The following is a 13,269-nucleotide window of genomic DNA, read 5'->3' as shown; positions in this document are numbered from 1 at the left end:
ATTCTCGTAGAAATACTAACACCCGAAGTTAAATTAGTGAAGTTAGATGCTTTGTAATGTTTGAAATCTATAAACGTTCCTGATTAAATACCTGTAGTTTTTCGATTAATGACCGTTACAGCTTCCAAGGTTTATAGTACACTTACCGTAGCTGACCAACAACAATATTATACAGTCTCTTGGCTCGTCGACTTATAAACTTTTAGTGTGAGTTTCTTCAAGGTTCAGTTGGCAACAATATTCAAAGATACGTTAGTGCTTTTATAAAACATCTGTTGTTCATTTTTACACTCGAGAATCTTCTATACATTTAGAGGATAGTCGAACTTTCTCAATACACATTTAGCAATATAAAAACTATTGACGGGGCAAAAAATAAAACTTTTCTGTACAAAGTAGGCAGGTAATATATAGGTAGAGATACAAGTAAAAAATCACAATAGATATATTACCGATAAAAGGCATGTAAAGAGTTGCCCTAGTTGGATACAGGCAGCTCTTAGCTAACTGTGATATGGGTTTAGTTTAAACTTGCTAATGAATGACTCTTACCACTAAATTATTGTTTTCAAATATTGAAAAAGTGCAGTAGAGTCTGATCATTTATAACATTTTATAAAATTAAAAATCTACGTATAATTTCCAATTCTATATAACACTGCACGTGTGAGAGAACTGGTTGGTGGTATCAGTAAGTGAATGTCATCATTGATTCTGCAAAGTCGGATATGTTTAATGTCACTGTGTTTCCATCATGAGAATACTAATTATACAGTTTGTTATTGTTTATTATAATGCGCTTCCGTTGTGAACAATATATAGTCGTTCAGTTTATCACTATTTATAATAGTGTGCTTTAATAACGAACAAACTAATTATGCAGGTTACCACTGTTAATGGTATATGCTTTAATAATAAAATGAACAAACTAATTATACAGTTTATGACTGTTTACAGTAGTGTGCTTTAATACTGAACATACTGATTATATAGTTTTTCACTGTTTATTGTAATGAGCTACAGTTATATGCAATATATAGTTGTACAGTTTGTGACTGTTTATATTAGTGTGCTTTAATAATGAACAAAGTAATTATACCGTTTACCGCTGTTTACACTAGTGTGCTTAAATAATAAACAAACTAATTATACCGTTTACCGCTGTTTAATAATGAACAATCTAGTTGTATAGTTTGCCACTTTTTTTCAGTAGTGTGTTTAAAAATGAACAATCTAGTTGTCTGGTTTGCCACTGTTTATAGTAACTTGCTTCAGCTGTGAACAATAACAAATTTTATAGTTTGTCACTGACTATAGTAGTGTGCTTTAATAGCGAACAAACTAAGTGTACAGTTTGCTACTTTTTGAGGTAGTGTACTTTAATAATGAACAAACAAGATTTACATTTTTTCATTGTTTACAGTAGTGCTTCAATCATGAACAATCTAGACGCACAGTTTGGTTTATTTTTCAAACTAAGACGTGAAGGTTTGTGAAGCTGTTTCAGACACACACTAATTATTATGAGGAACGTTCGTCTATAATATGCACATAACACTTGCTTGTGTTTACAATATGCATATAACACTTGGGAGCTTGTGAAAACTTCACGTGGCTCCACGAGTTGACCTACATATACCACAGTTCTTTTGCTACCAAACCGGTTTCAAGAATGTGCCATCCGGAAAGGTGGCCACCTTAATTCTGGTAAGACAGGGTGACACTGAATACAGGTGTTTGTATGTTAGAGATAATGGCCCGAACAATACTGCACCTCCTTACATCTTCGATCTCCTTGCTAAAGGTAGGCTGACTGAAAACACAAAATGAATGATTAATACAAGAATATTATAAAAAAAATCTATAGTGGAGTTAAATGTTTAAGATTTGCTGATATGTTTTAAATAAATTTGAATTGATGTAGATATCGGAGAGCTAGAAGAAAAATTTTGCTTTGACCACTGAACATATTTGTAACCACATTTTTCTTTTCTAATCGTTAAGTAAATACAATTTTGAAAACGAGGGTTTTAAATTTCTGTGAGTGTTTTTTCGTTAAATATATGAAAGTAATGTCAATCGTAGAAGGATGTATGAAGATGGAGGCTAAATTATTAAGCTAGTATAATTATTGCACGTTTAGTAAGTTAAAAGTCTGTATTATTTTCAGGTTTATCGTCAAGCCATATTGTAAGAATGGGAAGTAAACAAAAACAGTATACGTTTGATACAGTAACATTTATATATCCGTAAACTTTAAAAACTACGCTTCATATATGTTGTCGTTTTCTAAATATAAAATCCTCATATACTGATACAATGTTCACAGTGTTTACCTTAACTAGTACATGTTCCCAGATTAATAAATACAGTGTTTTAGAACAAAGTTTACGAAAATCAACTTTCCGTCTGATCGAGGAGCTCGAGCGTGGTAGATAATTATCTATTTTCTTTTCTATCTGACTATTAAGTTACATTCTTATTTGGATAATTCTTATATTTTACGCAGTTGTATTTCTTAATTATTTTATAGATGCGAAACTCACTCGTGGTTCTGTTTCTTTTCCTGGACGTGGTAGCGTCGAAAACACGTAAGTAGTCACTTTACAAGTTTATCTGCTTTGTGTTTTCTCACTTAAAACATATTTCAATCGGCCCGATTACTTTTCTGACAACCTGAATATCTGGTTACGATACTTTGTCCGCGATGTCACAGCGGTAAGTCTCGGGTCTTACAACGTTAAATTCTGAGTTTCATTTCCAGAGGTAGACATAACTCAGATACTTCATTGTGTCGCTTAACGCTATAAAACTAGTAACAGCTACGATACCAATTTAAATTTAATGAAATGTGTATTGTTTGAAGGATAAGGTGCCGATGTATTACTTTCTTCGAATTCATTTGATGCATTTGATAATCCGATTCGACTTAACATATTATAAAGATAAGTAAACTTAATAAGCTTTCATTTGTCAAGTCGTATGAAGACTGTGTACGTTGAAAAAAGTGGATGTAGAGAGAAAAGGTGAAGAAGGTGAACTGTGAGAAAGCTATTCGCATGGAACATAAATTTTCATGTCTTCATCAGAAAATAAACTTGACAAGCCACATATTAATTAAACGATAATATTGCCAACATCAGGAAAAATAAGATCTTAAATGTTCTTATTTCTTTTGTTGTTGTTGTTTTTAACTTTTAATGCCATCTTATACATAATGCAGAAACCAATGAGTTTTGTCCTGCCTATGGCACCTTCTCTATGTTTATATTGACAGAGTCGACTATCAGGTAGTCCCGGGAGTTGGAGCTATAGGCGATGACACCTGATGTGGAGACCTGTTGCATCGCAGGGGGTAGAAGAGAATTTCTTTATTTTTGTTTCTAACAGCCTTCTTACTGTATACAGTCCTACTGGTTACCAGTATTTTGCTTTATCTTACTAATCCACACGATACTATGTGTTTAAACAACCCTATTCCTCTGAATGTCGATGAAGACCTTCTTTGGTTGCCGTTTTCGCCTTTCTAGAGCAAAGGAGGTCGACATCTTATCAGTAGAGTTGTGCAGGATTTAAGAAAGGAGATTTTCTACGATGACATAAGTCTACTGTGACGATACAACGTAGTATTACTTTAAGTCGAACGCTCCTTCATCTTGTTTTCTTTGGATTAGTTTGGTTTCCATGGTTCAGAAGTATATAACAAATCTGATCTAATGTTTCTTTGGTTTCCATGGTTCAGAACTATATAATAAATCTGATTTAATGTTTGTTTGGTTTTCATGCTTCAGGATCATATAACAAAACTGACTGAATTTTTGTTCAGAACCACACAATATCATAACGTTTAGGGACAAAATAGAACCTTTCATTCCCTCTCAGATGTTTCTGAAATACACTTAAATTTATTGCCTCCACAGCATCCGAGGGCAGCCAATTTTATAAGCCAACCACTCTGTTAGAAAAATAAAACTGTATTAGCTGAAGATAATTCTTACCTTGCCAAAATGTATACTTATGTTCCATAATCCTATTATTATAAGTGTTAAGTATGAAAATACGATGGCTCATCAACCTTTACAATCTTAAATACCTCAATCAATCTCACCTAATTTTTCTTTTTTCAAGAGAAGATAATTTTATAGATTATAGCCTCTCCTCATATAACAAATCTTCCATCCTAGGCACCATTCTAGTAACCTTCTCTTGATACTTTTCAACAATTGATGTTTTCCCAAGGTTAGGAGCTCAAGACTGAATATAATATTCCGTTAGACTTCTGTCCAGTATTTTTTTATATACAAACTAAAATCATGTTTACCATATCACTAGCAAAAACACATTGTAGGATGGTTTTAGAGACAAAGCAACTATTACACCAAGATCCTTTTCTTTCATGACACTATTGAGGTTATTCTCATCCAGGTTATATTTATAATTCAAATTATGATAATCCACATGCATTTTTTCATTTACTATAATTAAATCCATTTGCCATTTATTTGCCCAAATCAATAAATGGTCTAAACCGTTTTGTAAAGCAGCAGCATCCTCTTCACAGCTGGCAACAACCAAGTCCTTGATGTAATCAGCAAATTTAAGTATATTGACTATTCCTTCATCCATGTCATTAATTAAAATAAAAAAGAGCAAGGGTACTAAAACTGAGTGCTGAGGTACCCCACTTGTGACATTAATCCAATTTCAACATCACTTTGCTCTCTGCCATCCAACTACTTTTCTATCTAATCTGCTAACTTATCCCCCACACCTATACAGACAATTTTTTACAAGCCTTTTATGTGGCATCTTGTGAAATGCTTTCTGAAAAGCTCCTCAGTGGTACAGTGGTACGTTTGCGGACTCACACCGCTAGAAACCGGGCTTCGATACCCGTGGTGAGCAGAACACAGATAGTCTATTGGGTAGCTTTGTGCTTAATTCCAAATAAACAAACAAGCTTTCTGAAAAATCCATATATACCAAAGCTACACCTTTACTCTCATCTAAATAAGCAGTAACATTTTCAAATAATGTCAAAAGATTTCCAAGGCAAGATTTTCCCTTAGTAAAACCATGTTGACTACCAAATGAAATTCTAAACTTTGTTAGATTACTTTGCAGAGTATCTTTTAAAAACTTTCGAAAACTTTTCCCACAACTGATGTAAAAGTTGAAAAGATGAATTACATTAGCTAACTTTCAGTCTTCTGGTACCTACTCACTATCCGAGGACTGACAAAAAATAAGTGGCTTACATTTCCAATCCTTAACCTCCTTTAAAACCCTTGGGGCGTGGCTAAGTAGTTAGGGCACTCGACCCATAATTCGAGCGCCGCGTGTTGGAATTCCTGTCACACCGAACATGCTCGCCCTTTTATCCGTGGAGGCATTATAATATGGCGGTCAGTCCCACTCTTTTTTTTTGGTAAAAGAGTAGCCCAAGAGTTGGCGGTGGGCAGTAATGACTAGCTGCTTTCCTTCTAGCCTTATACTGCTAAAGTAATGACAGCTTGTGCAGTATACCTTGTGTAGCTTTGCGCGAAATTCAAAATAAACAAACAAACAAAAAACTTGGGGGAGTATTATCTTGCCCGTAAGCGGCCTGGCATGGCCAAGCGTGTTAAGGCGTGCGACTCGTAATCTGAGGGTCACGGGTTCGCATCCCGGTTGCGCCAAACATGCTCGCCCTTTCAGCCGTGGGGGCGTTATAATGTTACGGTCAATCCCACTATTCGTTGGTAAAAGAGTAGCCCAAGAGTTGGCGGTGGGTGGTGGTGACTAGCTGCCTTCCCTCTAGTCTTACACTGCTAAATTAGGGACGGCTAATGCAGATAGCTTTCGTGTAGCTTTGAGCGAAATTCAAAACAAACAAACAAACACAAATAAAAAAATACAAAATTTAATAACCCAGCCATTTCATAATCATTAGATAGCAGCCTTCCTTTATCATCCCTCAAAGGTCCTAATCCCATTCTAAATGGGATTACTCATTTAAGTCTTTACCCTTAATGTATTTTTAAAAATCCTTACTGTTAATTTTTGCATTTTCCACCAACCTTTCGTCAAACATCCTTTTTAATGTTTTAATTTCCTGATTCACCAAATTTCTTGATCTTCCATAACCTCTTAAAGCTCCTGTCATCTCAGTCATTTTAAATTTCTTAAATTTATTATGCTTTTTTTTAATTTTATCTCTTATGCTCTTTGCGAGCCAATCTAGGGATTTACTTGCAGCTACCCTTTTATTTCTGTAAGGAAAGTGTTTATCTCGAACATTTAACAACTTACCTTACAATTTTGAACTACAATTTTGAATATTTTAAAATTTTATCTTTAATTTTTTTTCTACATTTGATCAGTATCTCCAAATAATTCAACGTCCCAATTTATAGCAGATAATTCTTGCTGCATCCCTTCAAAATTTACTTTTTTGAAATGTGTAACCAAATTATCATTATTCCTGATTTCCACATGAAGAAAAACATTGAACCTAATGGAGAAATCATCACTAGCACCTAGATATTCCCCAATTTCTAACCTCTCGATAATTTCTGTATTTGAAGTTAACAATAAATTTAAAATATAATTGTTTCTTATAGGGTCTTTGACTAACTGGCGAAGAAAACCACCTTGAGCAGTTTCCAAAAAACCTTTACTCCCCCATGGTTCAACTCTAGAATTTCCCTATATTTGTGCCTGAAACCAAAATCACCAGTAATTATGACATCATTAACAGCTAAAATCGTTTGGTGGTCTGTAACAAATTCACAATAAAAGCATTTTCCCTTTATATCCACTAATAGAAGCCCAAATGGATTCAATTTCCTTGCTATTATTTTTAATATCCTCAACTTCAACAAATTGTAACTCACATTTTACATATAAAGCCACTCCCTTCCCTTTTTTTAATACTCTATTCCTGTTAAATAGACGGTAACTATGTATTTCAAAGAAACTTCTGTCCTCAAAATCATCTATGTTGAACCATGTTTCAGATCTTTTCATTACATCAAAGCCTCAATTCCTACAAATGATCTTATAATGTCATCTATTTCATACTATGTACTTCTACCATTACTTTTGTAACAATTAAGGCTATCCGTGTAACTACCTTTATACCCATTTCCTATGCTAATCTTTTCTCTGCTTCTTATTCCTTTTGCATTTAGTTTTTCTGGCCCTTACCACAATTTAGTCTTAGTTTAAAACTTCTTTTACAACTCAGTTAATATCCTTAGCAAACAATCCTATTTAAACATAAACGTTCCATTTCAAAATGTTTCTTACTTCCATTGAGCTGATCTCACAAGTCTAATCAGCCAATATACTCATCCTTACACATTAATCTAAGCCGAGCATTTAAAACTCTAGTGACTTAGTTATGACTTCACCCACACAGGTAATTCCGAGCAATATCCCTGAGAAAATTAAGTTATAACTTTTTTCTTTAAATGCCTTTATCAACCCTTTGTACTTGTTAATTAGCTCCTCTGATCTATCTTTCTCTACATCATTATCCCGTACATGCATCACAAAAACTGCATATCTGCTACTCTCTTCATTATATTTCCTGCTCTATCAGTTATATTCTCCTTCTGTGTCGATCTGATTGTTTTCTCTCTATTTACTTCAAATACTAATATGTTTTTTGACCACTAGGTCTTGTTTAACTTCTTAATGGCTACGCTGGCTTTTCTTTTTCTAGTCTTTGCATCGAAAATGATGTCACCACTGGCATCGAAGACATTGCCCAGTTATGTGAAATTTTCTGTTTTATCTAGAGGTTTTTCTTTAGATATATATACAGTTCCAGGGTAATGACCGTTGATTTGTATGACTTTTTCTTATTGATGAATAATTGCAACTTGTTAGCTCGATATGCTTAATATTGCACTATGATTTCCGTTTCTGTAGCTGGAAAGGATTTTATGTAACAGAGTTTCCAATACCATGAACAACTCCCTACCTGAAAGACCAGCAATATACTTTTAGTCTGGTTACCGCCGTACCACTGAGGACAATAGCCAGGAGCTATCATGTTGATCTTTTAACTATTTTCAAACCTACCTATTAAAAAAGTAATATAACACCAAAGCAAAACACTTCATGAGGTTAAAAATGTTTGTTCCAAGGTTTTGTAAATTGGTTACTAAGAAACTTTTCATCAATTAATAGAAAAGCAGGTCCTATTAAGCAGAACATCAGTTGTACACTATGCGGGAAGAAAAGTAGGTCTACAGTTTTACAAATTATTAGTTGAAAAAATCGAAATACGGTAGGAAGTCTATTTAGTTCTCGTTCTGTTAAAGACGACTTATATTCATTTAAAAATTGCAACAGAATATTACTCGAAAATATGTAAATTATTTTCAGATCTGAAGAAAAATTACAGATACACGCAGCACAGTAATAGCCAACGAATTATTATCCTGTTATGAAAACGAAATCTCTAAATGCAAAAAAATTTAAATGATGATATACGTCTATTGTTCTTTATAATAATAAATGAGATTAGAATGGACAGAGCGTTTCCTCGTGGTTATCGTGTCGGTCTGCGGTTTAAAAGTGTTTTGTTGCGATTTTCTACTGAACACGCTCCAATGTTGTGGGATATTATAACTGTGATAGTCAGTCCTACTATTTTGGGTTAAAAGTAACTGCACAATAAACAGCTGGTGTTGCTAACTAGTCGATTTACTTTTCGTTTAGTAGTTTTAAATTAAGATAAGTATTCCCGTTTAACTCAAATATCGCTTAAAATGAGGTTTGGTTTGACTATACTAAATGCTAATATTTAAATAAGAGTGAATAATTTATATAAACCTTGTTGTACGTGTAAGTTCTTCCTAAGTGACATAGCTAATAAACAAATTATTGTAAAACAAGTTGGCAAATTACAAGTAATCTTTAGTCTGGGGCATGCAAATAATAATGTTGATGCAGCGCTTGTATTAAAAAGAAGATTTAAAAATGGTTCCTCTAATCGAGATTAATTTTTATTTTCCAAAAATATGTAATTGTTACGAAGTAAAGAATCTTGAAAAATAGAAATATGAGGCCATTTCTTCAAACATAAAACAAAGTTAACTATAGGTGTCAACTAAAACATCACAACTTTACTGGGAAGATATTTCAAAAAATAATAAGGATAAAGTTAATTCATCGATTTTTAACCTCCCAGTGGATCGGTAGTAAGTTTGAAGGCTTATATAAACAAAATTCAAGGTTTGATACTCGTCGTGGGGATATCACAGATATCCCATTTTGTAGCTTTGTAACAACAAAACTAACAAACCGCCTTACGCAATCGTAAGTTTAACTTTCTTTCAAGAGAAAAGACTTTTTGTTTTTTACGTTTCATTGTATGTTTATTATTGAACGCAAAGATGCACAATGGGGTACGTGCGCTGTGTTCAGTGCAAGGATCGAACGCCAAGTTTTACCATTATAAGCACTCAGCATTAACATTGGTTCATCTCGAAGTCCAGGTTATCGATAACTAGAAAGAAAAAATAAAACTAAATCTGTCTAAATCTTTAACAAGCGTCATTAAGGTGCGTGTCATCAATTTATACCTGACGATTAACTTTAGGAAATATAGCTAATATTTTAAATAAAACCAGTGTATTATCATCAAGTATAAATACAACTGGCAACGTTCCAAATCAGTACGTTTACTTATAATAAAAATTAGTAACCTTGTATCAAATAAAAGCTCTTTTTAACCTTTATTGTAGGGATAAAAATTAAAAGAACTTAATCCATAAACGAACAAAGCAAAATTCAACTTCTTAACCATACCACTGTTTTTGTTAGTAATACTAAAGATTACTATACCGAGAAAAGTTTTTGAAGAACTGGAATGAGACTTAAGTTTATACAAATTTAGATACTTTCTAACATCAAACTATCAAAAGACTGCCACTACTTTATTATTATATTGTGTTTTTTTACTTAATAAGCGGCGGTCATGGATTTTTCAATACTTTAATTTGTATTTTGTAATAAATAACAATACTCTAATCTTAGCATTTGATTGAAAATTAATAACTTTTGACCCGCTAACATTTTAATAAAGGTATAGAGTTTCTATGACTTCGATATAATTTAGGGTAACAGTTCAATATTCAAGTTTTACTTAGTTAATATCACGGCTTATACATTTACAATGTGTTGTTTATAAATAGTAAAATACAAAACTGAAAGCTAGACAAGAGGGTTCGTGTTACATAAGTATTGAAGATTAAAAATCTTATTTTTATGTGCTTATTTTTTTACATGATGTTACTTTATTCTATTTTATGGTTTCTGTGAAGTTACATCATATTCAAAATAAAAATAATTGTGTAGATATATCAAGCTGACTTTTTGTATTTTCATTTTATTTTACGTTTACGTTGATAATGAAGATTAGGGGAATCAGACATCGGACCAAAGCGTTGTAAGTCCTTAGATTTATTGCTGTCTCACCAGGAGACAGAAATATTAGTTACAAAGTTTCTATGCCTCCAGTAGTACAGCAATATGTCTGAAGGCTTATAACACTGAAAACCGGGTTTCTATACATGTGACCAACGCAGCACAAATAACCCATTGTGTATCTTCATGCTCAACTACAAATTAAACAATTTACTGAAACCTTTTAAAAAATCTTTATAATGGCAGAAATAAAGAATTTTGTACTAGATATTTATCAATCGGCTGAAAGGGTGAACATCTTTGTTGTAACGGCGATTCGAAACCGCGACCCTCCGATTACGAGTCGAGTGCTTCAGCCATCTAGCCTGACTTCTTATCAACAGGAATTTTGTTTCTATATTTTAAGCCTCCTGGTGGTTTAACAGTAAGTCTTTGAGTTTATACTGCTAAAAATCGGGTTTTAATAACCAAGCTTGGCAGATCAGAGATAGCCCATTGTGTATCTTTATGCTTAGCAACAAACAAAATATATTTTAATACTCAACTTTTTCAGTTAGAAGCCTCAAGACTTGTAACTTTAATTACGAATGGTGGTCGTAATGACAAATAAGAATCCGTTAGAATATTTAATAAAATAGTCTGTTTAAACTGTAGTAACGCTTCAAATATCATGTAGGAATTAAGGTTTTTGCCCTGGAAAATTGAATTATTCCAACATTCCCCTACTAGTTTATGAAGATAAAAAGCAATTGATTTTTTCCCTCTTTCATGTTTCAAGATAACTGATGTTCAGTGCATTGCGTTTGGAAAACGATGTATTTTGTGAAGAAGGGTCAAAAGCTTACGAAAAGAGCACAAAGGTTAGACCAGTCCATAATATTTTCTAGTTATTGTGTTTCCCGTAAAACAAACACGGAAAATAAGTGGGTTGTTATGCATGAACTAAATATTAGAGCAGCCTCTTTTGGTTAAAGTTCAATGACACAGGACAAGAAGCGATTTGTTCTTAGTATTAAGATAACCTACATTTGTTGCCATCTTTAAACATGTTGGTAAGTAACCAAAGAACGCATGATCAGACAGCTTTCAGACAACAAATAAAAGACAATTAACCAGCTGATCAAGGAGTCTGTATTAACCAGTTGATTAAAGAGTCTGTATTAACCAGCTGATCAAGGAGTCTGTATTAACCAGTTGATTAAAGAGTCTGTATTAACCAGCTGATCAAGGAGTCTGTATTAACCAGTTGATTAAAGAGTCTGTATTAACCAGCTGATCAAGGAGTCTGTATTAACCAGTTGATTAAAGATTCTGTATTAACCAGGTGATCAAGGAGTCTGTATTAACCAGTTGATTAAAGATTCTGTATTAACCAGGTGATCAAGGAGTCTGTATTAACCAGTTGATTAAAAAGTCTGTATTAACCAGCTGATCAAGGAGTCTGTATTAACCAGTTGATTAAAGAGTCTGTATTAACCAGTTGATTAAAGAGTCTGTATTAACCAGCTGATCAAGGAGTCTGTATTAACCAGTTGATTAAAGAGTCTGTATTAACCAGGTGATCAAGGAGTCTGTATTAACCAGGTGATCAAGGAGTCTGTATTAACCAGGTGATCAAGGAGTCTTTATTTCTTTTTCTTACACAAGGTAGTCCAGATCTTGTTTATCTTTCACGCTGGAACATTGAAAAGAAAGTACAATGCCTTTGAGTATATTGACTATTACTTTTTGTTTTTGCAAGACAGCTTAATGACCTGTTTGGTTTTGAATAGCTGCTTGTCAAGAAGCCAAAATTCAAGTTCTTTGGAAAAATGTCTAAAACAAAACAAAATTCGTGTTTAACAAGCTAGAACAGAGCAAAATGATTGCCAGCCCCGTGGAAATGGTGCATAGGTTTATCTATTTCATTCATTTCTTATTTATCCTGTTTATCAAACATATTTTAGACAATATTAAATGGGAAATTATAATCGTTGTTGTTTCATTTATTAAAAACATTGCATTACTCATTCTTTATTGAGATTTAATATAAGAATAAAATGTTGCAAGACCTATCCTTCATTGGGAATTAACAGCAAGTTCTAGGTTTTGTTAGGTTATTATGATAAACTATGTTGTCAAATATATTTGCTTAGTGAATTTATTAAATTTACGTTTTACAAAATGCCTTTGAACGCTATTGTGAATATAGATACACTTTGTATGATCGGTTGGCTTTACTGTACTTCACTACATCTAATATTAACGAAATATACTATAATACGGTTGTATATAATAGAACAAAAGATGTTATATAAAGTATTTTTAGCTACAAAAAATGAATAAAAATTGTACATAAAAAATTGAAGTTAATCTTTGCTACGGAAAAAAGTACTTATTTGGGTTTCACATCTTTATATTCTAATGGTCTTCATTGGCAATGAATATTAACAAGCCACACTTTAAAAACTTGACAGATGAGTGGGCATACGATACTTTTAAAAAGAGAATAAAAATACTAAGTTAATTAAAACAAATGAAAAGGAGCAAAGAGAAAATATTTTTGTTCGGTTATAGCTTGATGACTCAAAAATACTTTAACATAAATTTAAAAATACTGTACAATTTGGAAAATTGTTTCTGATATTCTCCAAACTACTAAAATTAAAGCATAGTCTTTTTTCATCAATCCCACTATTCATTGATAAAAAAGTAGCCCAAAAGTTGGCGGTGGCTGGTGATGACTAGCTGCTTTCCCTCTAGGTTTAGAATTCTTCTACATTAGGTGCTGTGACTTGGCAATTAATTCAATGATAAGCATACAGCACGTTCTTTACTTGTTTTAAAAATAATGTATATATTTGAACT

At 32.9% G+C, this 13,269-nt stretch overlaps 1 protein-coding gene across 2 annotated transcripts in view; it reads left to right on the top strand.

Annotated features, from left to right (window-relative positions):
- LOC143233222 (uncharacterized) overlaps positions 1–13,269 on the top strand; it is a 50,399-nt gene that overhangs the window by 10,409 nt on the left and 26,721 nt on the right. The window contains exons 1-2 of one of the 2 annotated variants that reach the window (XM_076469203.1): positions 1,661–1,804; positions 2,534–2,591. In XM_076469203.1, coding sequence (XP_076325318.1) covers positions 1,742–1,804; positions 2,534–2,591 — 121 coding nt within the window. In that variant the 5' untranslated portion in view covers positions 1,661–1,741. Of the gene's footprint in view, positions 1–1,660; positions 1,805–2,533; positions 2,592–13,269 lie in introns of those variants that run through there. The other variant, XM_076469204.1, reaches the window with a different exon arrangement.

This window comes from Tachypleus tridentatus, chromosome 12, assembly GCF_004210375.1.
Source record: "Tachypleus tridentatus isolate NWPU-2018 chromosome 12, ASM421037v1, whole genome shotgun sequence".
In the NCBI taxonomy this organism is placed as follows: domain Eukaryota; kingdom Metazoa; phylum Arthropoda; class Merostomata; order Xiphosura; family Limulidae; genus Tachypleus; species Tachypleus tridentatus.
Note: the sequence above shows the minus strand (reverse complement) of the source record. Positions and strands in the feature narration are given on the sequence as shown.